This window comes from Ostrinia nubilalis, chromosome 11, assembly GCF_963855985.1.
Source record: "Ostrinia nubilalis chromosome 11, ilOstNubi1.1, whole genome shotgun sequence".
Taxonomy (NCBI): domain Eukaryota; kingdom Metazoa; phylum Arthropoda; class Insecta; order Lepidoptera; family Crambidae; genus Ostrinia; species Ostrinia nubilalis.
Genome location: NC_087098.1, coordinates 7683996 through 7710504, shown reverse-complemented (window position 1 = coordinate 7710504; position 26509 = coordinate 7683996). Strand labels below are relative to the sequence as shown.

The 26509-nt window shown below is 41.0% G+C and overlaps 3 protein-coding genes across 6 annotated transcripts in view; 2 read left to right on the top strand and 1 right to left on the bottom strand.

Moving 5' to 3' along the window:
• LOC135075982 (proto-oncogene tyrosine-protein kinase ROS) overlaps positions 1-6318 on the top strand; it is a 39335-nt gene extending 33017 nt beyond the window's left edge. Inside the window, 8 exon segments of the mRNA XM_063970429.1 lie at positions 36-230; positions 768-962; positions 1372-1591; positions 2328-2425; positions 2519-2628; positions 2931-3094; positions 5173-5226; positions 5463-6318. Of these exon segments, the coding sequence (XP_063826499.1) occupies positions 36-230; positions 768-962; positions 1372-1591; positions 2328-2425; positions 2519-2628; positions 2931-3094; positions 5173-5226; positions 5463-5848 (1422 nt within the window). The 3' untranslated portion in view covers positions 5849-6318.
• Positions 6319-6361: 43 nt separating this feature from the next.
• LOC135076177 (smad nuclear-interacting protein 1) lies at positions 6362-14092 on the bottom strand. 4 transcript variants are annotated; one of them, XM_063970641.1, is made up of 12 exons: positions 13594-14092; positions 13414-13507; positions 12882-13019; positions 12578-12703; positions 12365-12459; positions 12063-12141; positions 11889-11972; positions 10010-10078; positions 9325-9501; positions 8695-8895; positions 8119-8333; positions 6362-7517 (listed from the first exon to the last, which is right to left on the bottom strand). In XM_063970641.1, exons 1-12 carry the CDS (start codon positions 13970-13972, stop codon positions 7267-7269), a joined length of 1908 nt encoding a protein of 635 aa, XP_063826711.1. In that variant the 5' UTR covers positions 13973-14092; the 3' UTR covers positions 6362-7266. The 4 variants fall into 4 exon arrangements, with proteins under 4 accessions (XP_063826711.1, XP_063826712.1, XP_063826714.1 ...); XM_063970642.1 differs by lacking the exon at positions 12578-12703; XM_063970644.1 differs by lacking the exon at positions 12882-13019.
• A 417-nt stretch (positions 14093-14509) lies between these two features.
• LOC135076176 (armadillo-like helical domain-containing protein 3) lies at positions 14510-26383 on the top strand. Its single transcript, XM_063970640.1, has 13 exons — positions 14510-14885; positions 14967-15127; positions 15729-15896; positions 15993-16104; positions 16282-16449; positions 16854-16995; positions 18543-18622; positions 18845-18977; positions 19063-19147; positions 19427-19659; positions 21032-21158; positions 22546-22700; positions 23296-26383. The coding sequence occupies exons 1-13, from the start codon at positions 14617-14619 to the stop codon at positions 23512-23514; spliced, it is 2052 nt and encodes a 683-aa protein (XP_063826710.1). The 5' UTR covers positions 14510-14616; the 3' UTR covers positions 23515-26383.
• Positions 26384-26509: the final 126 nt, after the last annotated feature.

The window sequence follows — 26509 nt, the reverse complement described above, 5'->3', positions numbered from 1 at the left end:
GAAATAAATAAATAAATGAATCTTTTTTTCTAAAGCAGGGCGTGCTTTGCCCTTCGGATGCGGAGCTGGCCAGTCTTCCGCACATCCGCCGCGAGCAGATCACGCTTACCAACTTCCTGGGCTCCGGCGCCTTCGGGGAAGTGTTTGAAGGTGTCGCGCGACAAATAAATGGAGCTACGGCGGACACCAAGGTTGCAGTTAAGGTAAGTCTTAATACATATACTCTGTAAGTAGTTATCTAATTTAGGTATGGGCCATGACTTAGCGCTTCGGCCAATTACGATCTTTTGTGCATCCTCTTTTCCTCATCAAAATTCCAACTGTAAAAAAATATATTCCTTGAATGAAAGGGGGCTCCAACAAACAAGCTCCTGTACGGGATATACTCAGAAGATACATCCTCTAACCAGCGTGTTGCATTTATTATTTAATAGATTATAATAGGTGTGATTTTACAATGTAAATTAAGTAAGTACGTAAGTATTAACGTCAGTAAGTAACGCCCGTATTCACAAACATTACTATGAGGTCTCACAGTGCGCGTGGACGCGCAGAGTGACACGAACCAATCACAGAGCTCACGAACCATTCAACGCTGTTCGATTGCTGCTTCACTTAAGCAAGCATCGTTTGTGAATACGGGCGTAAGTATCGTTGTCGATAAACCGACGCGTCGTCGCTTTCATATTGGAATTTTGCATCATCTGGGTCTGCTCTAAAGTATTCATTATACTGTTATCTATAATGCTAGTTATAATATGCTCCAGACCCTGCGAAAAGGCGCGACCGAGCAAGAGAAGACTGAGTTCCTGAAAGAAGCGGCGCTGATGTCGAACTTCAAGCACGAGCACATCCTGCGGCTGCTGGGCGTGTGCCTCGACAACGACCCGCACTACATCGTCATGGAGCTCATGGAGGCCGGCGATCTACTCAGCTACCTAAGAAAAAAGCGCGCCAACTTGGTAACGAATTTATGAAGTCGATTTTTCGGGCTATATTTCACTGGGACACCATGGCGGCGCAACCAGTCGCCGGCTACCAACAAAATGTATGTGTAATCAAGTCACACAACTTCAGGACCTCGAGTCAAGAGTGTGACAACTAGATTAACATTCGTGACACAATTAGCTAAGTACGTGAAGTGATCGCGAAATCGAATATACCATGGTGTAATCGTACTTATCCGAACTTTGAGATGATCTCTATTATCGCATGGGGTGTAGACTTATTTAAACGTTTGAGAAAAACCAATACTGAAAAGAATCGCCCTGGTCAAGACTAGACCCTTGCGTGCAGCAAACCCATGTTTAGTGACTTTGAAATGTGTTAACGGGCCTCCAAATATTATAAGAAACTATCTTAAACTTGCAGTACACCTCCGAATCCCTGACTCTCCTGGACCTACTGAACATGTGCGTGGACGTGACCAAAGGCTGTCGGTACCTCGAAGAGATGCACTTCGTACACCGTGACTTGGCTTGTCGCAACTGTTTAGTAGCGCAACGTGCGGGCGGACGCGTGGTTAAGATCGGAGACTTTGGGCTGGCGAGGGACATTTACAAGAACGACTACTATAGGAAGGAGGGGGAAGGTTGGTGCATGATAATATTATACCATAGACTAGTGACGAAAGGCTGCCGGTACCTCGAAGAGATGCACTTCGTACACCGCGACCTGGCTTGCCGCATTGCTTAGTAGCGCAGCGCGCCGGCGGACGCGTGGTTAAGATTGAAGACTTCGGGCTGGCGAGAGATATTTACAAGAACGACTACTATAAGAAGGAAGGGGAAGGTTGGTGCTTGATATAATATTATACTATAGACTAGTGACGAAAGGCTGCGGTACCTTGAAGAGATGCACTTCGTACACCGCGACCTGGCGTGCCGCAATTGCTTAGTAGCGCAACGCGCCGGCGGACGGGTGGTTAAGATCGGAGACTTTGGGCTGGCGAGAGATATTTACAAGAACGACTACTATATGAAGGAGGGGGAAGGTTGGTGTATAATTATGTTACTTATTTAGACTAGTGACCAAAAGCTTAAGAAAATACAAACGGCACGTTCAATTTAGAAAGGTGTAACTATAGAATCCTCTATCTACGGGACTATTCCCACCTCTCGTTCCCACCACTGCAACTCCTGTGTAGCCAGGATCTACAGCTTGACCGCCAATAAAAACCCAACCAAGTGAAGGTCAAAATTTAGTCCCGGGGGAGACTCCTCTATCTGCCGACTCACAGATAATTTTGTTTTTTCACAGCCACAAAGTACCAAGATCTCAAATTCGAATATCAAGGTGCTTTAATCGTTAATTACTTTGTTTTACAGGTTTGCTGCCAGTCCGGTGGATGGCGGTAGAATGTCTAGTGGACGGTGTATTCTCTTGCCAGTCTGATGTATGGGCGTGGGGAGTTTTATGTTGGGAGGTCAGTATACTCGATTATATCAAAAGAAAATCGTATACACACACTCCAATATTCAGATGAAAAAGTAATGTTTTGTTTTTTCATTTCTATTAGGTGTTATCGCTGGGACAACAGCCATACCCGGCGCGTACTAATAGACAAGTGCTGGCATACGTCAGAGCTGGTGGAACGCCTGATCGGCCGCCAAATTGTCCTGCGGTGTTGTAAGTTTTTTTTAAAACTGCATTAACTTATTATCCAATCATCTTTGAATACCGACGTTTTACTTGATTTACTATAATAATACACTCCGATGGAGGCACTCATTTCGCGTAAAGTATCACAGTGATCAAATAGTCTAGCTAAGTCATTACATATTGGTGTCCAAAATAAGAGAGCAACTGATTAGATCTCATATCATTGATAACTCTCGTGCATAGTACCTATGACGTCACACGTTACTAAACTTGTGACATACGCCGTTGTTTCAATGACGTCCCTCGCCACTAAACCCGTTTCTCTCCAGCTACGAGCTGCTTCAAAAGTGCTGGAGCTACTCAGCGGAGGCGCGGCCGTCTTTCCGGCACTGCCTCGAAGTGGTGACGGCGCTGCGCGACAAGACGTCGCCCAACATTACGCTCACCGCTACGCCCGAGCCCACGCCGCACTACCTCACGCTGCTGGCTGACGGTGAGTGACGTCATCTGACACGAACTAAGGCCGTATACAGAAAGAAAGCTGGAAATTTATAAGCACTTGTCAGTGCTGGTCCGTTCATTCACTAAGGAAGCAAGTTGAATGTTATTTTATATGGCAGCGTCCAGCGCTGACCAGCGCGTGTTGAAACTTGTCGGCGCCCTTCAGTGCTTATCGGCGCGCGTTCATATATTTTCCTGCGTGGGTTACCAGCCCTGTCAAGCGCCGGTAAGCGCTTATAAGTTTTCAGCTTTCTTTCTGTATACGGCCTAAACGTGTACAACCCGATAGGGGTAACTGCGCACCTTGCTGGAATGCGACTCTAATGCCCGTTTTCACCATCAATCCCTAATTTTTAAGTGTCCTCTATGGTGACAAATAACAGGAATTTCGTTTGCGGGCATAACTCCCACAACCCTGTCCGTACCAGAGCGTCGATGTGACGTCACGGCTGCCAGTGCGCAGTTAACTCGACCGGGTTGCTTACTCTTGCCCCCGTTCAATCAGGTTGAAACAGACATGAGCATTGGGTTGCCCTGGCCGCACCACAGGAAACGCGCGGAGGGTGCGCGTGCCCAGAACTGCGGCCATAACCGTGACCATGACGCCGGAGGCCGCCCTTTATGATCCACCTCGCGACTTTGTGTGGTTCATACATTTGGCCAAACAGCAGGTGGATCTCGCCCAGCTGGGAATAATGGACGGTCTTCGGTTTAAGCCAAGTCAGTCGGCCACCAAACTCCTCGTTCTGTCAGGTTCGGACGTGGAGGTGAAGGCTGACAGACTAGCAGCCGCTTTACGGGCAGTGCCCGAGTTCACAGAAGAGACGGTCCGTATCGGGCGACCGATCAAGTCCGAGGATCTCCGCTTAACAGGTCTTGATGACTCAACCGGGGCGCCAGAAGTCTCGTCCGTTATATCGGCAAGAACGAACTGCCCACTGGAAACCATCTCAGTGGGCAAGATCAGTGGAGCCAGGGAGTCCCGCAGCGTTATCGTGCGGGTACCTGCTAAGGTAGCAAAAGAGCTGGCGAAGTGTCGCCGGCTACTAATCGGATGGGCCTCGGTACAGGTAACGCTGTTGAAACCGAGGCCGTCAAGGTGTGTCGCCTGTTGGGGCACTGGCCACACGGCCTTTAAGTGCGCCGCTGGCATTGACCGCAGTGGACTCTGTTTCCGCTGCGGTGAAGAGGGCCATAAGGCCAAGGTGTGCCCGGCCCAGGTTCCCCGCTGCTTGTTGTGTGCAGCGGCTGGTAAGGCCGTGGAGCACATGCTGGGGGCAAAAGATTGCCCTCAGCCGGCGCAAAAGCCGAAGCCGGCGCAGCGAGCCGGCACGACGGCGAGCCTCATGGAAGTAGACGCGGGGGCGTCTGCCTCCTAACATTGAGGCCCGAAGTGCGCGCGGAGTCCCCACGCGCTTCGGAGAGAGTTGCCCTTCTAAGGGCGACAGTTTGAGTGAGGCTGCGGCCAAAGCGTGGGGGTGCGCACGTGAACGACTTAACGGCGCCTTACGTGCTACTCCACTAAGCGCCACCCGAGGGACCCGTCAGGTTTTTAGTGGGTAGGCCCTGCCCTTCTGGCAGGGAGAGCCCCACATAACCCACCGGAACCCCCGGACCGGTGGGTATGCATTTCAATACATTTTCCTGACGCAAAAAAAAAAAAAGACATGAGCATTGGGTTGGGCAGATGGCAACCTTAATGCAAGGACGAAATAACATTTTCATTGTCTCAAAGATGAAGTAACATTCGAAGTAAATTCAATTTTGTAATAGCTCCGCCTTTTTATGCAATCACTTCGTAGCGATGTTACTTTGTCTATGAATCCATAAAACCTAATCATCGTAATTTTATCATCCCCATTAAATAATGCTTTGAATCAGCATGTGTACCTAAATATTATTTCTACAACAAAACCAATGCCTACATGACGTAAACTTAATTATTTCAGTGCCAGCCAGATCTCATAATGTCGCGCATGACTCATAAATCCCATGATTATAATAATAAACAGTGCATTGTATTAATAAGTTACTAATCTGTTACGATATTCTGCATGGGCCGCATGCCAGACGCCATCGACAACCGCACCTACCTGCTGGACGAGAATGACAACGCCTTCCTAGGTTCGTTATATCATCTTACATCTATACTATTTTTGAGGATGCATGAAGGGGTAACGAACATCTAGATCGTTACTCCTTCACGAGAAAACAAGTGAACAGATTTTGATAAACCTTTACAGAATAGCACGTACGTACTATAGTTTACCTACTATTTATCAAAATCTAGTCGCGGACAAAAGCTAATTAAGTTATTATTTTATTTCGAATCGATTTTTTATAATATTCATATTCCACAGACGAAGACATACCCGAAATGCAGATGGAACCGTCGCGGCTATTACCCGAGCGAACGCCGAAGTACCTCGAGCTGATGTACGATAGCGACTCGGCGCCGGGAACGATCGGCAGCGACGGCTACGAGGTGCCACGAACCGCGTACGCACCTTTCGCGCGCCACAGCATTGTGGGCGTGGCCCCAAACCGCCTCGTACGACCGCCGCCGCATCGAACGCACTCTCTCCGCTCGACTACGAGGTCCGCGACCGTCGTCCCGCTACGGAACGGGATCGCCAAGCGCGCGTCACTGTGCGTCTCGCTAAGACACCCGCCGCGGCCCGGATCGACTCAGGAGCGACGATTCGATGCCGAATTCGAGGACCACATATTCAAGACTACATTTTGACCTGTGATATTAGGTTTTTTATTCTTGTACATTGTTCGACGATCGTGTGCGTGCCCACCGATTCGGTACTTAGTTTGCCATCATGCCTCAGTACTTCGCACATAATAATGAATGACCTTATTGACTGACGTAGTCCTGATTCAATTTCCGGTTAGGATAATGCATGTTTAATATTTAATGATGCAGTGTTAGTTTTTCACAAAATTAGCACTTGGGAAAATTCCCAAATATTTATTTTTTAGTGTAGCCATCAGTGGGCACGCACAACTTCGATCAAGTGTCTGTATAGGTTATGTATTTAATTATTTATTTCTTTTGTATAACTGTAAATAGTCGAGTTGTATATAATTTTAGGAATAAAGTGTGCATGTTTGGGGCAAAATTAGCGCGCCTGCTGGTATGAGTATGTGTTTAAAAGTATAGTGCATTTATCATAAATTTATAATACATAAAAATATTTTCACTGAATATTTTGTATGTTTTATTTGGGGCAACAGAAAGAAAAGTGCAGAATATAAGTAACATCACGTTTTTATTGCTAAATGATGAACACTCTTATTAGATCTATAAACGAAAAGCAAAGACAAATGTTACATAATGTAACAAACATATCAAAGGAATTACATGTAAATATTAATAAGTACATATCTTTAACTCACTATTATTTTGCTCAGAAATAAGATGTTTAAATTCATGTTACATATTTATTGTATTAACAAATAAGATTATAAAGATTCAAGTTCAGATGAGCAAATTGTTTTGCGGTAGAAAAACAGAAAGTAATTTCAATAAACTATTTATTACTGGAAAAGTAATATTGAATCTGTACTTTATTTTATTAAGTATAGTAAAATGGAACCAAAAGAAGACAATTCAGACTTATTATGTCTTCTTAACTTGAACTTAATTATAGCAAGCAATATTTATGTACACACTCGCTCACAAATCACATCTATGTCCGTTCATAATAATAATTGTGTTAGTAACAAACATGCTTCTCGATTCTATTTAGGGTACATTTTAACTAAAATAAAGGCCATACTTACAGTATGTATACATAATCGTAACTAAATGGATGTATTAATTTCTCACTTTGGAAGTAGCAGTTATAAAGACTCGGGATCAATTAAAAAGACCCCAAGACCTAGATATCGATCGACAATAATCGCAGTAAGAAAAATAGATCAATTTATAATTAACTAATACTACAAAGTGTCAGTGTTCCGTCACAAGACAGGTCTCGCTGAACCTCCCTACAGCTAAATAAAGTTCACAATTACAACTAACTAGTAAAATTCCACTACAGCGCGATCGCTCAAAGCGGAGGGGATCCTAGCGCGGATTGAACAGTTGCCGTAAATCTAGTATTGCGCTTACTAAATCTGATATGGGTCTTACGGGGGCGTCCGTCCATCGGGTCACTCGCCGTCTTCAGCTACTTCTTCCTTGACCCGTTTGTCCCGCTTTATTTGCTCCGTAGTCGTGACAGCGGCGCCTAATTCTGGTGGGTCGTGGTGATCGTCATCCTGGGCGTCGTCCTTGCTGTTCTCGTGGAGGAGCACGTACTCACGCTGAGAGAAGCCGAACTTGACCACGTCACGTTCGAGCAACTCCACGTAGCGGCGAGGTTCGATTTTCTTGTTGTTGACGAATGTGCCGTTTGCTGAATCTGGAAAGATGATACATAAAAAAATAAATATTTCCTGAAATTATTAGGAGTAAACTTGGAATTCATAAAATCTTGTTTTTTTTTTCGATTTTTACAAAGAAGTAACGGAAACAACAACTCCTTTCAGCCAGTTTTAAACCAAACGGAAATTATTAGCAGTACACATGGAATTCACAAAATCACAAATAAAAGGATTTTAAGCTGATGATGCGGTGAGGAGCAACGACGTCGAATATTTGTCCCGTATGAATCTAACGCCCGTATTCACAAACGATGCTTGCTTAAGTGAAGCAGCAAATTGAACGCACAGCGTTGAACAGAGCTCCATGATTGGTTCGTGTATCACCCTGTGCGTGCACGCGCACTGTGAGATCTCACAGTAATGTTTGTGAATACGGGCGTGAGACCCAGTTTCCAAGGCGGAGCGGAGCGAAGAAGTGTCGGGCCGTCAAATTTTTCTATAGAATTTGACATCGGCGGAGCGCGGCGCGGAACGGAGCTGTGCGGAGCGAAGACGAGAAGTAAAAATAATGAAATGGTTATTCTCTGCTCCGCTTTGGTGGAAATGGGGCCTAAAACAAGTAGTGCAACAGGGCCGTACCCAGGTCGATGATGTAGGGGCGCACGCGGCGGCCCTGCGAGCCGTCGGCGCGCGTGAAGGGCGTGGCGCGGTACTGCAGCGCGGCGTGCTGCTTGCTGACGGACGGGTGCTCCAGCGGGATGTCCGCCACCTTCTTGTCGCGGCCCAGCAGGAACGCCGACTGCCGGTGGATGTACAGGATCGGCAGCGCTTTGTCGCCCTTGAACGGGTAGAACCTGACGAACGAAAAATCTGTTTTAGGGCATGAGATAAGACAGAAGAGAGACCCTCGTAGGATCGTTTAGTTATCTGAATGATCACCAATTCAATCCAATCTGATATCAGATAAAGACTGATGGTTGATCTTTAAAATCAGTTATCTCTTTGTTAATCTGTAAGATCGTCATTTTCGGAATGCCAAATCAAGGAAATAGGTAACTTAGCTATATCTTCGGTCATAAAAAGTCATTAAAAGAGAGTCAATTAAAACACTATTATCCTATCTCAAGGTATCTTAGCTCTATCTTAGATCATAAAAATGTAATTAAAAACTCATTGAAAGTAAATCAATTTAAAAATCATTAACAAATCTTTTACCTCCATCTTCTCTTCGGCTGTTTGGCGTCTTCAGGCTGAGTGTACTTGATGACCACTCCGTTGACAGTGTTCTGGTCAGCCGTCAGTTTGCCAGAAAGACCGAAGTTCGGTTTCTCCTTCTCTCCGGGATTTTTGTCGCCTTCTTTCTTCGCATCGGTCTTGCCCCAACTGTAATCTTTGTTGTCCTCATTATCAGCAAACCTGTAATTACCAATGTCATTAAATTTTTGTGGTTTCAAACCACTGCTACCGCAATTTTAGTAAGTTCACCGATTGAGTACTTATTAATTGGTAAATTTTGGCTACAAAGGAGCAGGTTCCTCTTTCCTACCTCTGGATTTAGTTTTATAATTCTGCAATTTCTCTTCTTTTTTTAATTGAAAAGAGGAAAAGAGCCCCCTTAAATGCCCAGGGCCCCTTGGTTAAATACGGCCCTGCACAAGTTGTCGTAGAGGGATCGAAATGTGAAATGAGAATGATCTTGTATTGGTTTTGGGACTCTAGCCCTTCAGTGATTCGAGTTTTTTAATTTTATGCATATCAGAGATAAATAAAATACAATTTACACAGAATTTGTCATGGAAAAGGTGGTATTAGTAGCGTATTGGTTTCGGGTCTCTAGATAGTTACCTAGATTTGCGTTCCTTCTGCTTAGCGTCTGGTTTTGGCGCGGACCGTTCCCGTTCCTCCTCTCTCGGGCGCTCTCTTCTCTCGTCGCGGGAGCGCTGGCTCGGCGCGCGCTCCTCGCGGCCCTCCCGTCGCTTGTCCCGGAAGCGGCCCTCGGCGCTGCGAGACCCGGAACGCTCCCTGATAAAGGATAGTTTTATTATTATACCTTAGTCTGGGCCAATAATCTATTGGAAAACAAAACTTAATAAATCCGAAAAACGCGCTTATAGCCTTGTACCCAATGAAATGAGTCACACCCAAACGAGTAACCCTGTTACTCATTGAAAAAAAATTCTCAACAAGTCACACGGGTACTGATCACAAACGTTAAATACCTTTCTTCTTTTTCTTATCATGTCCAACAAAGCTACAAATGACAAACTGAAGTTAAATACCTTTAATGTCAGTATTTATCTTTCATTATAAAGAAACAATTTACAAAATACTAAAAAAAACAAAATAATGAAGTAATCTAAAGCCTACAGTAACAAAATACAGGTTAAGGAGTAGGGGTGTGACTGGACTGTTACTCGTTTTGGTGTGATTCATTGGGAACAAGCAAATCAATGCCAACTATTCCTCGCTAGAAGTTCAACGTATATTCCCAAAACCGCAGTTTGAATGCAAAATACTTGAAAATACATACCTTTCCTGCGGTGGGTGAGATTTCTCTGGTCGTGGTGGGCGGTCTCGGCGCATCGGTTCCTCGCGCGCTCTGCAACATTAACAGCACCACATTAAATTCAACATCCAACGGGCAATCCTCTTTTTACATAAATCGGGCTGGTTGAAACTGCAATGTCCACCGAACCTGATAAATGTTTCATGAACATAAAACGCAAGCAATTAAAAATAAAAGAAACGCAGTTTAACGTTTTAACATTCTGCTTTTATTTGGGATTTTGAAGCCTTATCACAGACATTTTATAGCTGTTTAACATTGCAACCTTGTAAAATTTTAGCTTGGAAGCAATTGACTTGATTAATACAGTATCAAATCTGTGTTACGACCTCTGCCCATATTATCAACTATTGTTTGTATTGAACAACATCCATCGACACATCTCCAAGATGAAGAACCAATTTACTCTGACACTCCTGGAAATCGTTAACTTACCATATTTTGGTCTAAATGCTGATCTGACGAGGTTATACCTACTAGAATTCATCCAGTCGTGGATATCTCAGTTAACATTATTACTACCTTGTGCAATAATAGTAATAACAAGTAATAATAACCATTTGTTTATGATACGGAGTGAAGGTTATTTTTTCTTCTAATGGCCTTTATCTTCTATGTTCTTCTTTCAGTTTTTTCTCAATCTCTTCAGCCACCTTCTGTACAAATCTGTGTTGATGTTGCACATCATTATTTCTTGATTGATTATCTGTAGCATATTGCCAAGGCAATAAATGCTTCTAAAAGGCATTTCAGATTCCCATTCATAGTTTCTTTCGAGATTTCTATTCATGGACTTGTTTCACCATTCTATTTCCAACTATAAGTTTCAATAGTTCTGCGTTGTTGTTTTAAAAACATTTTGTGGTAACATCTTGTTTTATGTTTGCAGTTTCAACGGAGAAAGCAGTAGCAATTCCATAATTTTTCATAAATACTTGCTTCGCATTATACATTTTGATTTCATAATTGGTTGAATATCTTATTTTGTTCGAAACTTTCGAGTTCATCATAGTTTTTACTTGTAGCTCAACTTCCAATATTTGATTAATATATCAATTCCACCATTCGTGAGGATGGCAAATGAATCATTTCTCTTCTTCCTTCTGGGATGAAACTATTCTGTAAGCGTTTTTCTTCATGATAAGCAAATGTAGTAAACCACTTTTATGTGGAGAATCTCCCAATTGATGAGTAGTTAGAGAACCATAAAAAAGGCTTATGTGAAAGTACGAGTATAACGTCATGGGTACAAGTTTAGGCAGATAAATTTAATCAATGTGTCGTAATCAAGGTGTTTTTAGAAACTAACAAAAAATAAGTTGTCATCGAGATGCTTCTGACATAATTCTCAAGAAATCCGTATTATAATCAGTGTCTGATAAATCTTAACACCTGAATCTCTCACACACATCTAGAGTAAGTATCTAAGGTGCAAACACTGAAATATCTTTGCAAAAGCTGCATATTCTGATCAAACTCATTATAATTTTCTGTAGATATTCTGTAAAAACAAATACAGTCATTTAACTTCGAGGTAAACTTACAATCAGTTTCTGCGGGATCACACACACATGCAGAGTTAAAACAAATACTTATTATTCATTTGAACCGACTCTGTTCAAATAATCGCTATCTTTACAATTACATACTCCTTAGCATTAATTAAAGTTGATATAAAAGACAATTTTATTATTATACCTTAGTCTGTGCCAATAAATTAGGAAACCGTAAATAGTAAATTTTAAAAATGAACTTATCTGGGTGAGACCTTAACATCAATAATAAAATAGACAGACTGCAATACAATAATAAACAATAAATGAAAGACTTAATGTCCACTCACCGTTCTCCTGAATATTCTTGGTACTTTTCTCTCTTGTCTTGATATTCTCTTTGTCGGTAGTGTTCCGGATCAGGTTGCCCACGTCTAATGAATACAACAAAGAAAGTTGTTAGTGAATAATGAACTGATCTGACCCAAATAAATAAAGAAGTAACAAGTTTTTAAAACACGCACCTTTCTCTAAATTCTCTGCCATCATCATATTCCCGTCGCTTTTGTAGTCTTTCTTCATATTGATTGTACCGATTATAACCTGAAAAATATATTCTTTATTAATTGCGCACCAATTTCCCATTTTGTATAGCTGTAAGTAAATTCCAAATAATTAAAATTAGGTGTATGTTAGATAAGACTAATTTAAATTTAAATTCGTCTTATCTCTTAAATTAAATTCTACATTACGTAGAAATGTATAACGTATGTTGTTGATAACAATATAAATTTACACAATGGAAACATTTAATGCAATTACAAACCTCTAGTGTCCTCCCCTCTAGCATGATGGTTGTTTTCTTCTCTGTGTTTTCTGTGGTAGTTATCTTGGGTTCGATGATCTTCATATCTTTGTGGCCTAAAAAAACATCAACCAATTAGTAATGACCAAGTAAAAAGATGTAAAATAAATGTTTTAAAATAGCCATATGAAACTAAATTTTAAATTTTCTAAAATAAATTTTACTACAATGTACCTTTTATAGCCCTCAAATTCTTGTTGCCTTCGATTATATTCTTCATTTTGATCATGGTATTGTGAGCTTTGGCCATATTTCTCCCTATTCTTATGTTCATATTTTTCTTGATGATATGATGCATATCTGCAAAACATATCAAAACTCTTATTGCCATAAGCACATATTCTAATTTCCCCCCCGTATGATAATATAGTTTGACAAGGCCAGGTTAGTTTCATGATAATGATAAAAGGATCTACAACTCTGAATCTCATCGATGGCTAACACAGAATGAGTATTTTTAGCAAGAGTAATAAATAACCTGTCATTGCGTTCCCGTCCATACTCGAATTGTTCCTCATAATGAAGTCTACGCTCCTTACTAGAGCCCCGATAGAAGCGCTGCACTTCACGTTCCCTCTCATAATCTTCACCCGATTGTGAATGTCGGTACTCTTTCCTACAGAAATATATTTAATATATAGATAAGAACTACTCTTTAGTTGCAATAAATACTAAATATACTAGGTAATAAACCAGAGTAGAGATTTATCATAATTTTATTGTTGTAGCTGAGACATTGAAAGATGGGACTAACAAGAAAAATTTATTCATTTATTAAAAATTGTGGTTTTAAAATTGAAAAAATTTAATACCATTTTCCTACCCTATAGAAAATCTTCTAGACCAAACAATTTTAGTATCACATCTCATTCCCATGAATATAAAATTTGTGATCAGAAGAATCTAATATGAATGCAGTAGGTAGTGCATATCGTTATCTACTAGTTATTTTGATCAAACAGTTGCTGGAAAACTAGTGATTACTAAAAGCGAATTTGATTAAAACTTACTGGTAATATGTGCGTTGCGGTTGACTGCCGTCTTCCGAGGGTGCTCTACGTTCCTTCACAACACTGTGCAAACGTCGTTCCACACGGACTTCTTCTAAAAATCCAAAAAACACCAATTAATTCTCACATTCCATTAAACAAAAAAATACCACACAATTTCTATTTAGTAAAATTGCTAACCTATATCACTGCCCGACGAGCTACGTGCGCGTTTGCTGTGTTTGTATTTATGTTTGCGCTTTTTCTTCGGAGAAATCTCTCCTTCACTCACTGACGATACGTCTTCGCCTGAATCACTGACTTCAACAGAATTCGCACGCTTCTTCTTTTTTCCATGTTTCTTCTTCTTTTTCTTGTGCTTGCGTTTCTTCGAACGCTTTTGATCATCAGAGTCGCTATCGGATTCCGACGAATCAGCACGCTTCTTTTTTTTCTTGTACCGATGCTCCGATACAGAGGATTCTTCACTATCGCTTGCAGACGAACTACTGGATTGTTCACTACCATCCGATAGTTCTGAATCTTCCGAAGACGACTGATGTTTTCTTTTGGACTTCATTTTCACGAATCGCTAACAAAATAACACGTTTTCACCAAGAACAAAATATTCGACCTATCTGCACGGAAGGCAATCGAGAAATGAAATGAAAAATGAAAATTGGAAGAAAGAAGGAAGGTGAACGAATTATGAATGAATGAGTGACTGACAAACTGACAGCTGAGCATAGACAAGACAGAGCTTATAAGTCATTCATTCATTCAACAACAAAAGACTGACTCATTCATTTGCTAGGGATGTGCATGCGCTTTTATCTAAATATCGATAAATATCCAATAAATAAATAAATTTATTTGTTTTTATCTACCAATGTCAAGTGACCCAAAGCCGTATAATAAAATATAAAAAAATAATGTCATGCGTGTCATGCTTCGACGTCTTGTCTTGCGTCAAAAAAGTGAAAATTGTTTCTTGTCGCAAGTTGTGTATTTTATTTTTTAAATTAAATTAATGCTATCAAGCTTTTAATTAGATGTTTTACGTCTTATTAACTGGTTGTATATTTAAGTATTTCTTAACTTATAGCAGGATAATCCTCTGAGAGTTACTTTAAGAAGTTATCCTAGAATCTATCTTGAGATCGTAAAAATAATAACACATTTAGATAAAGCTGTAGAAGCACGCAGGTTTTACTGAAATCTACAATGGCTACAAGAAAGCGTAGTGGTTCTGGATCAAAGAGACATTTGAAGGAGAAAGTGGTACAGATATACGAGTCGTTTTTTAGAGGCGAAGACCTGACCAGTGATAACCCCACTTTCTGGGATGAATTTTTCCTCCTCAAACCAAAGATCCCTCAACTTGAAGCTGAAATCCACAAGTTATCAGTGGAACAGCTCAACAATATGAAAGATAGTATTAATTTATTAGTCACACAGTGTATAGAAATGCTAGGACAAGAACACCATATAAGGTACATGTCCAATTAGTTAATGAATACACTTTTCAAACTAGACTATCTGCATAAATAATTTGTCAATTTAATTTTTTGCAGGCTTGTTTATGCCCTTCAAACATTGAGTGCACTCCTCATTACTATGTACCAAATGGCAAGTCAAGACTCCAATGTAAACATCAAAACCCTACTTATAGGAACAGAGAATGCTGATATGAAAATGCAGAAGTTATTTGAACACTGCAGTACTATATTGTCAGGTATAAAATGGTATTGCTTCTGTTGCTGTTTGAATGATTTCATAAGTGATTATTATCTTGATAAATTTGTGGAAACTAAGGGAATGTATGGGTTCCCATTCTATCCTAATTATGTGGTACAGTAGAATCCCGATTATCCGGATCAAATAAAACCAGGGGTGTTCCGGATAATCGAAAATCCGGATAATCGATTTCAAAGTAAAATCAAACAACAATTAACTTTTTACAATAGGAAGGGTTTTCAATACATCATTTAGGGTCTAAAAATCTAAATTTTAGACCATTGGATGAATCCATTTCTTCTAACAATGAACTAAAACGAAGTCCGTACCGTGTTACAGTAGCGAAAGCTTCCGTTATTATGGATCCAGACCCTAAAACGGTAATTAGAAACCGTGAAGAATGAATCCGGATAATCGGATATCCGGATAATCGAGATTCTACTGTATTTAAAGAGAGGTGTAGAGAAACTTGATAGTAAGTTTAGGGAGTACAATAAAGGGAAGTATGATCAAAACTCTGTTATTGAAACTTCTGTTAGGAGGGTGAAAATGTGTATATTTAGATATTCTTATAATGAAAAATCTTATGCATTTTCCAGGTGATGTGCCTGAGAGCTTGAAATCAATGGTATTGAAGTTATTGCTGATAATAGCCACTGGGCTTGACAACATTGATGACAATGTCTTGGTTGATTATTTAATGCAAAATTCCTTATTTGAGCCATTAATCCAATTACTTTGCACATCAACTGAAAGACAACAACATGGTGAGCACAAATAATGTTCATTATTTATTTATTTAACTATGAGAAAACTGCTTTGTTTAATTATTGTACTTATCTTTAATTCTTTTTCAATTTCAGGCTATGATGTTGTGATTCTGTTAATGTTTTTGGTGAACTACAAAAAACAGGAGTCTGCCAACCCATATGTAGTAAAACTATCAATTCTTGATGATGAACTGGCTTTAAATGGGTAATTATCAGTTATCAATATTCCTTATAATATTATGAGAAACTAATTGGACTGTTAAAAAGATAATAAAAAAGAACTATGTATTTACAAATTAAGTTCAAATGTAACTACTACTTAATATTAGTTTATATTATGCATTTCTGTGTGTTAATTTATTTATTCTTCCATTGTTATCAGGTATGGCCAAGTTATAACTGCAACATTGAATGATTTCGTGATGTCTGCGTTCGGCGGTTTGCAAGGCGGCGGCGGCGGAGGCTGGCTCTCCTCTTTAACCAGCATGGTGGGAGGCATATTCCTAGCCAGTGATGAAACACAGCCAGTGGTTAGGGGGCAGAGAAACAGGTAAAATGCCCTCGTTTTCATTACTTTACATTTTCACTGTAACTGTAAGGGTTTGGATTACAGCGACAAATAGGGCGCGGACGGCGGCGACAAAATCTTCATACAGATTTAAATAAAATATTACACTATTTGCAATTGAATATTGCTGCTGCTAATCACCAGTCTCAGACACAAGTCTTTATGTATTCATTTAGAGCTCTAAGTGTAGATCACACTTAGAACTAGTCAACTAATTTATCATAGGGTCACTTATTGCTATCGAGGGTCAGACAAACCTTTATTCCACTTAACTCTAAGCATATCAAATTGTTATGAATGTGTACTAAGTTCTATAATTTTCTATTCATAATTTTAATTACTAATTTTTAAAGTTTCAAAGACGATAGATTGTATTTATTTCATAGTGGCGGTGAAGAAGGCATGCTATTGGCGCTATACGAGGCGGCGCATTTGAACCGCAACTTCATGACGACTCTCGCGCACTCGTCTTCAGCCGCCGCGTCGTCGGCGCCGCCGTCGCCGCCTGCCACGTTACCACCACACCAGGTATACACTAAAGATCAACTTTGTGGCACTTTATGTAATTAAAGAGCTATTATGCAACAAAAAAATCTGATATAAGATTTTAAACTTTCGCGTTCCATTTCAACTAAAATAGACAACTTCGCGGTCGTGGCGTCGTTTCTCTATTTTAGTTAAAAAGTATGATGTGTAACTTGGTATGGCAATTAGTCTTACCGCGTACCAATTTTACGCGCAATTATTATACTTGATCAATATTACCATATTAACATTGCATGGTATTTACTATTTAACTAAGCGAATTTCTCTAAAGTAATAAAACAGCATAAGAAGACAAACATGAGAATATTATCAGTCTCTTTGTCCTAACACTTTCTGGTATCTGGCATTGTCTATAAGATATTAAGTGTAACAAAAGCTCATCATTCTTTTACCACCTTTTATTTCCATATAGAGAACATAATACAAATTAAAGCTTGAACAAAAAATACCACATGTACTCAAAATATAAAATGTGCCACTTTTTATGACCTTCCTTTGTTCTATACAAATCATAATATCATTATCACCCTTTACCACTTTTGACAAATTCTCTTCTTCAATGACCAAAACATAATAAAATGAAAACAATGGAACATTATCTAAGCTCATTGTATTATTATTACAATATTGTTTCCGTATGGAAAACATGATACAAAATTAAGCTTGTACAAAAAATACCACACAAAAAAAGGTACTTAAAGTATAAAAACGTGCTACTTACTTAATGACCTTCCTTTGTTAATCTAATCTATACAAATCCATCATAATATACTTATCACCTATTACCAGTTTTGGCAAACACTCTTTTTCAATGACTAATATGTACTTAACAATGCAATTAGTACAATAGAACATTATCTAAGCTGTTTATAATAATTATAATAAGTATTTGTATTTTTGGGAAATCATGGAGTAGGTAAGTACTTTTTAAAGACCACATGATTTTGTATGGAAATAATAGGTGGTAAAGAGTAGCAAACCTTTCTATTGTCGGCGTTTGTTTGTGCATATTCTAATATTCTTAGAATAAACATTGTTAATAACTTAAGTGACAGTTTATCTCGAAACATTAATCAACTCGGAATACTTTTAAAGTTTTATTTGTTAAAAAACCACGGAACCACATGATTTTCGTAATTTGCATGATTAGGAATTCGGAATTTATTACTGGAAGGGGATAGGTACTTCCAGTTATTTCTTTGTAAATAGGAGGAAGTAATTTCATACATGTAATAAAGAATTTTGATTGGTTCATTTTCGGTTAAGTTTAAAACAAATATAAAACTTCCGAAATCATAAGAAATGGAAAACATAGTCGGTATACGTATTTTCCTGCACTGAATGACAGATTTATTCACGCATTCGATGTGCAGTAGAAGAAGGGATGACCCGCAAAACTTTGCAGGAGATTTCAACATTCGTGGATATCGACAAGCGCGACAACCAAAACCTTTTATCAGCTTCCCTGATATGAATATCTGACTGCATATTTTATAAAAAATTCACTTTATTTCTCTTCCACCTTCTAGAGCCCACCAAACTTGGCGCAAATACAAGCTCTGGACAATGAACAGCCTACCAATCTTCTTGTTACATTTTTCCAATATTGGTAAGTTTTGTCATTGTATTTTGTGGTAACTTAAAGTTGGCTTATTCCACTATTCCCCATTGACAATCCCCGTCGACGGGGATTAGTGAACTTTTTGTTCGGGGATTGTCAACGGGGAATAGTGGAATAAGCCTTTTAAAGGGCGGTTAAAGTTTATAATGCGAATTTTTTAATCATGGGAGTCGTCTCTAGATCTATGCTTAATTAAACATACTTTTTCAGTTCAATAGTAATGGCAGACACGAGGACTGAAGCTAGCATAAACAAATGCAGTTTATGCTTTATCACACTCACCTGTATAGTCGAGGAACAGTTCGCCAACTCAATAATGCACGACCAGAATCTAACTTTTAAGGTAAGATTTAAAAAAAAAAGGATTATTATCAATTTTTACTGCAGCATTAATATACTTCTTAGCACAAAATATATTTCATTAACAGGTGCAACTGTACAGACTTCCAATGCGTCATAGAAAAATAGTTCCCGAGGAACCACCCTCACAGCCATTAGCTTCAACATTAATTGGTAAGTTGAAAAAACATTTTTTTAGCCTCTAGATTTGTTATTGTGTACAAATTCGTTATTAGTCGTATGATGTGCACATGCCCATCGTGCTACTAAAGTGGGCGTAGGTACCCCTATCAGCCTTGTGACGTCACATTTTTACATCATGGTCATATTCTGTCATATGACCACTTTTTTCAAGAGCTACTACCGCGCCTGCTGGCCCCTTCCAGCTAGGAGATGGGTATCTACGCCCTATATGCTTGACTACAATGCAGTAACCCTTTATTCCGCACGCAGACCTGCTGGTAGAATTCATAATGTGCCACCTGCTGAAGAAGTTCCCCGGCGAGCTATACCAGCTGTGCGTGGGCGTGCTTCTGCGGCTACTGAGCTACCAGAAGCGCTGCCGCGTGCGCCTGGCGCGCGACTGGCGCCCGCTGTGGGCCGCGCTCATCGCGCTGCTCAAGTTCCTCGTCACCAACGAGAGCACGCTGCTGCGGCGACACAACATCTTCGTCATGGCGCAGCAGGTCAGTGTTCCCTGAGCGACGCCACCACTGAGCCACCAGGAGCGCTGCCGCGTGCGCCTGGCGCGCGACTGGCGCCCGCTGTGGGCCGCGCTCATCGCGCTGCTCAAGTTCCTCGTCACCAACGAGAGCACGCTGCTGCGGCGACACAACATCTTCGTCATGGCGCAGCAGGTCAGTGTTCCCTGAGCGACGCCACCACTGAGCCACCAGGAGCGCTGCCGCGTGCGCCTGGCGCGCGACTGGCGCCCGCTGTGGGCCGCGCTCATCGCGCTGCTCAAGTTCCTCGTCACCAACGAGAGCACGCTGCTGCGGCGACACAACATCTTCGTCATGGCGCAGCAGGTCAGTGTTCCCTGAGCGACGCCACCACTGAGCCACCAGGAGCGCTGCCGCGTGCGCCTGGCGCGCGACTGGCGCCCGCTGTGGGCCGCGCTCATCGCGCTGCTCAAGTTCCTCGTCACCAACGAGAGCACGCTGCTGCGGCGACACAACATCTTCGTCATGGCGCAGCAGGTCAGTGTTCCCTGAGCGACGCCACCACTGAGCCACCAGGAGCGCTGCCGCGTGCGCCTGGCGCGCGACTGGCGCCCGCTGTGGGCCGCGCTCATCGCGCTGCTCAAGTTCCTCGTCACCAACGAGAGCACGCTGCTGCGGCGACACAACATCTTCGTCATGGCGCAGCAGGTCAGTGTTCCCTGAGCGACGCCACCACTGAGCCACCAGGAGCGCTGCCGCGTGCGCCTGGCGCGCGACTGGCGCCCGCTGTGGGCCGCGCTCATCGCGCTGCTCAAGTTCCTCGTCACCAACGAGAGCACGCTGCTGCGGCGACACAACATCTTCGTCATGGCGCAGCAGGTCAATGTACCCTAAATCGTATAACAGATAACGCGGGTCTAAAGCCTACTTGCGGCCGCTGTGACAGCGAGAAGCGTCGGGGGCTCGGGGTCAAGGTGGACCATAATCTCACGGAACTTAGTAACATTATCCTATCATGCCGTACTGTTACGGCGCTACAATATCTTTATCATGGCGCAACAGGTCAGTGCACCCTGAACAACGCCACCACTGAGCTACCAGAAGATGCTTAAACAGCAGCAGTCAGTGTTTCCCAAACTTTGCGCCAGATCAACCAAAAGTATCGCGAGTATTCGTGAGACCAAAATTAAATCACCCAAAGACGACTGCATATACGTTGTCTTAGAGATCATAATGGTGGATGTTACAGACCAGACCACTTTAGGTATCGAGCACCAACTTTTATTAAAAGGCTAAACCACGCCCATACTGTTTGAAAACGCAATATTACAGTTTCATAAAACATTTTATTATTACTAACTTGACGATATTCATCAAATGTCTTGATTTTTTCCAGGTTGTGAATATCTTCAATCTCTTCATTACATTCGGCGATACGTTCCTACCAACGCCGGCGTCCTACGATCAGCTGTACTATGAATTAATTAGGATGCATCAAGTCTTTGATAATCTGTTTTACATGGGTATGTATAAAAATTGTTCATCCTACCACAGAATAATAATTTAATAAGTATTACGTACAGAAGATGTTCTTCGCGTAGGTATTTAAAAAAATGTATGCTCAATGTCGTTAACAATATGGTGTAATTTTGCTTGTCTCAAGAGTCGAGCATCATTTTGTTGACAAACGTCAGTGATCGGTACTGCGCCGAAGTCATAGGGCTGACTTCGGTAAAATAATGTGTGACGTGAGGTGCCAAACTGCGGAAAATAGCGGAGGAAATACACGAATAAGCATGAATTATGTTTTGTGTTTCTATTATTATTCATGCAGTTAAAATACACAATGCACAGTATTAATTACACCACCGTTTTTACATAATATAGTTTATTATCTTTACAATGCAATGGGTGAAGAAGACACGTGCGTGCGTCAATGCTCGCTCGTGATTGTCCTGTCGATTAGGTATCTCAGGAGGGGTAGTCGCGCGTGTTTTGTTCTCGATGCAAACTCGCGGAGATGAACAGGCCTGATCCTACTGACTGTAGATAACAGAAAAATCTTCATTTATGGGACTTCCAATAGTAAATTCGCATAGGGCCTGTCTGATAATGCTTTAATTTTTATATTTAATCTAGCTGCGGTTTTAGCTTATCATCATTAACTACTGCTGGAACACGACCCCCTTCAGTGTAGTAGAGGAGTTGGCACACTGGCGAGACGAGTCTGGTCCTATTCTATTCTATACTACATGGCGATATTGGCTCATTTTCTATACATATCGATTTATTTACCACGTCCCTATTTATTTACCTTCTTTATTATTACGGGACAAACTTGACCTTCACTGGTTGGGTTTTTATTGGCGGCCAAGCTGTAGATCCTGGCTACACAGGAGTTGCAGCGGTGGGAACGGGAGGTGTGAATAATAGTCCCGTATGGCTTTATGGGCGTCCGCGGAAGACCATGTCACGATAAATGCTGATTATTTTCTCACCTTTACCTCTTTGTTTTATAGCCTACATATTTTGTGTTGTACAAAGTACAGTTTATTGCAAGCAAGCATAAAAAAACCAAATGTTATTTACGCTGTGCTAGTTGACATTATTTATTTTGTTAAATCTACCATTAGTTCACTGCTGCCTTTATTAGTGTGCACACACATTACATCATTGTATCAAGACGAAACAGTAAATCAAGTATTTCAAGTCTTCGAGTGTTGTTATTATCAAGATCACCCAAGATACATCAGTTTAATGTATGGACCAGTCAAGGGCTCATACATGTGTTTTTGTTGTTTTTTTTTCTGTATTGTGTCTTTTTTATTGTGTCAATAAACCTATTCTATTCTTTTTTATACTCGTACAGCGGTTTTAGCTTTACTCATCTCAGATTTTTCTCGTACGCAGCGCTGCGGTACTCGACGGGCGACGGCGAATACAAGGCGGAGGCGCTGCGGCTGGCCAACTGCCTGGTCAACGTGCGCGCCATCATCCAGCACTTCTCGCCCAAGATCGAGGCCTGGCTCGCCTCGCAGAACCTGTCCACGCCCACCGAGGACCAGGTATGAGATGTTTAGCTCCGTTGGCCATTCCCCATCTTCCCCTGAATGGGGTATGAGGAGTTCATAATCAAACACCCGAACTGAGTCAATCCCGTTTATTGAATGCACGATAAAATACAATGAAGCGACTTAAATACTATAGGATAAATGAGCATACACATTAATACAAGGGTTGTTAGTACATACATCACAGGGGAAACCTATCAGGTAAAGATGGGTAATGGTCACTGTTTTTTTTTTATCTTCTAAATTGGCTTCATTGTGAATGAAATAGTTAGGACAGATTGGTCATATTAGATCGCCTGATATTTTGTTAATTTTTTGAACAGATTCTGTTCATTTGTTCTGACTGAGGAGCAAAGCGGCTTCTTTCTCTCAGTCGCTTTATTTAGCTGCCCTAAGGGTCTATCTTCTATTTTATTGAACGAGATAATTTGAATTTCTCTTCTTTGACAAAATGACTTTGAATTCGATGTCATTTTTGTGACTCAACTGTAAATCGTCTACGAGTACTTCGACTTGAAAAGTGATTTGGACCAGGAGGAGGAAAAAGTTAAAAAAAAAGGTTATTTGAAATTCTCATATACCATTACAGATCCTAGACGTCGTCAGGAAGAACTACGACAGCCTCATCCTAAAACTGCAAGAGGGTCTAGAGTCCTACGAGCGTTATTCGGAGCGAGCGCACCGAGCATTACTCGCTCGGCTCGTGAGCGCCGCGCTCGCCGCCGCCGCCGCGCGCCGCGACGCCGCCGCGCGACATTTGCACTCCGCCGCCGCTGACGCCGTCTCGCATTACTCTGCTATCGCGTGAGCCTCTAACTTACCCCCGGTTCACACATGTCTCCGTTTTATCGTGTACGTTTTTTTTTCGTCGATGGCGTAAGTACTTGTATGAGCGACTTCACACATGACACAGTATTCTGTATACATTAATAAATAAAAACGTACACGATAAAACGGAACAGTAAAACGGAGACATGTGTGTGGCCGTTAAGGTTCAGCCAAACCAACGCTATCACACGCGATCAGCCGGCGTGCAGCGATGGTGATCAATGCATTTAATCACACGCGATCAACCGGCATACAGCGATGGCGATTAAATGAATGAGGGCTATCGTTTTTATACTTAACAGTTGGCACCCCTGGCGATTGACAGGACCTTACTCTACAGTGGCGCCATCTTGATGAGTGCAAATGCGATAGTCCTCCTACCACTTTCGCGCTCACCAGTTGGTGCCACTGTCTTCGCTACTAGCAAGTGACAGGACCTTACTCTACAGTGGCGCTAACTGGTGAGCGCTAAAACGATAGCCCTCATTGATCGCCATCCCTGCACGCCGGCTGATCGCGTGTGATCGCGTTGGTTTGGCTGAACCTTTAATACAGCATTCGCGTTCCCAGGGAGGCAGGGGACGTCAGCTGCCCTTTGTGTCTAATGCCCGTTTTCACCATCAATCCCTAATTTTAAGTGACCCATATGAAAACAAAATTCCTGTTGTGTTACGGGCATAAGGCCCCTCGTTCATGGCAACTTTTTGTAGCGATTCTGTCGCGCGTCGATACAGTCACAATGCGGTTGCTAGCTGGTGTGCCCTCGCCCACATAAACATGATTCAGTCGTGATGCAAACGCGATGCTGTTGCGCGTTAGTAGTGCCTTGGCATCACTTCTGTAGCACGTAGCAGATGCGACTTTCGCTCGTTTACGAAACGCTCGACAGAATCGCGAGAAGCCTAAGGACAAAAAACCCTGTCAAAGAAAATCTGACTCCCTCCCCCAGGCTAAAATGCCCCGCCTGCGTACACCCTGTATTTAACTCTTTCGGACGTGTATGTCTATAGATGAACTACACTGAACTGTCCTTTATTTGACACTGACAGGGGGGCCACCGTCAATAGCGGATCGCTAGTTCCGACTTTTGCCACGGTGGAAACCATATAGTTGCACGAAGATGGTGGCGCCCTTCTGTCAATGTCGTCGGTGGGACATTTCAGTGTAGTTCATCTATACCCAGTCAATTCGATCGCGTTTCAATAAACCAAACGTCATTTCAGGGTGTTTTCGCAAAAACAGGATTAGAATTAATATGGTTCATAGTCGATCTATAACTTTTTTCATCGTAAGAGAATCAATACTTTACTATAAGAGAAAACAGAATATAAGGCGCAATATACTTAAATAAAAACACACAATAAGTTATTCGATGCGCGTAAACAGACAAAATACTAGACAACATCAAGTATGAATATCAAATTGTAAATTAATTTGATTTCTAGTTAGGAACTTTAAAAAGCAATAACCAATTTTACAAGCTAAAGGAATTTAATATATTTTTTACATTTACGTTGTTACTAAGTGCCTAAGGTTTCTAATCAGAGCCGTAATCGTACGTGTATCATCCTGTACGAAAATTATTTAAGCTTATTAGTACTACGAAATAATTTAAAACATGCGAATGCGATGTAGGTTAGGACTTTGGCGTGAAAATAATCAACAATAGATTCGCAATATGTAAATAATTAGCTTAAAAATAAATGTATGTATTATATCAAAATCAAATGTAGTAGTAGATCGTTTCATCTACGAAGACGCGTTCCACCATTATTCCGCTAATGTTTGAGTGTAATTGGTACACGAATTTTATCCATGAGTGCACACGCACACTACAATAATGACGCTCGGATTGGTCGGATCAAACTCCCCGCACCCCGCGCTTCCCTCGACCAAAAATTGTTGGGGCGCGTCTTCGTGGATAAAACGATCTATAGTCATCGCAACTTTATATAAGTTTGGTTTATCGCGTTGTCAGTGCTCTAGTATATAAAATAAATGAAGGATTTAAAATCCTTAGTGAAGTTTAGTTCTGCTTATACAATTTGAGATTGAAATTATGTATTCTTCATGTTACCTATTGAGAGGCAAGAAATAGTTGGATAAAATGCACAATATGGTAAAAATAATAAAAATATAGTTATTGGTGAATAATCAACGAAATTTTTCCAGTGTCGTATTTACTTAAAGTGAAAATAAGTTAAACTACTTAATGACCCCTTCTAATTTTTTTTCGGGGTCCTTATTTATCATTTCATATGTTTTGACTGAAATAATTTAAGCAAAGGCTGACTTTTATGTTTGTTGTGACAACATAGTTTTAAGAAAAATGGTGCAAATGAGCAGTTTATAAACATTGATGCAAATTAATTTATAAACAATCAATTGTGTTACTGTAAGCTTAAACTTCCTATTTGAATGAGTGATCTCCTAGTTTGAAAATAACCTTGATTGGAGTATAGCGCATGAACGAAATATAAAAGATAATCCCATAAATGTGGAAATGGTTATGATACCGTGCGTGATGAACCCAAAATATATAATACTGATAACACTACATTCATTAAGTATAACCATGGCCAATGAATGTGCCAAATGTTTGACCACCTCTGGAGCAAACTTGGCAGAAACTTTTTGTTACCATTTCTTTTTCTTATGCAATCATAAGTAATATTTCATTTGTCTTCTATTGTAATATGATCTATAAGATCACTTTATCAAAAGCTGTTGAGTGTAAGGAGATATTTAAAAAATAATGTGTGTAGTATGTGATATAGTTACTGTATCATTATATCAATGTAATTAGATAGTTATAAAGTGTATTCCTGATAATAAATTATTTTAACTAATATTCTATTTCACTTCTTCAAAACCTTCCTTCCATTCAAGCAGGCCTCCCTAAGAAACGGAGTTTCGCATCTACTCTTTGTCGTGGATTCTGACAATAATGGGAGTATGGGTTTAATTAATTAATG

Bases quoted from the DNA above. Each gene is read 5' to 3' on its own strand.
- LOC135076176 (XM_063970640.1), top strand. From the start codon at position 14,617: ATGGCTACAAGAAAGCGTAGTGGTTCTGGATCAAAGAGACATTTGAAG. The intron at 19,660-21,031 runs GTCAGTGTTCCC...GATTTTTTCCAG, and splicing joins TCTTCGTCATGGCGCAGCAG to GTTGTGAATATCTTCAATCT. The intron at 22,701-23,295 runs GTATGAGATGTT...ATACCATTACAG, and splicing joins CCACGCCCACCGAGGACCAG to ATCCTAGACGTCGTCAGGAA.
- LOC135076177 (XM_063970641.1), bottom strand. From the start codon at position 13,972: ATGAAGTCCAAAAGAAAACATCAGTCGTCTTCGGAAGATTCAGAACTA. The intron at 8,896-9,324 runs GTAACTATCTAG...TGGTAATTACAG, and splicing joins CAGAAGGAACGCAAATCTAG to GTTTGCTGATAATGAGGACA. The intron at 7,518-8,118 runs GTACGGCCCTGT...TCATCTTTCCAG, and splicing joins CCCCTACATCATCGACCTGG to ATTCAGCAAACGGCACATTC.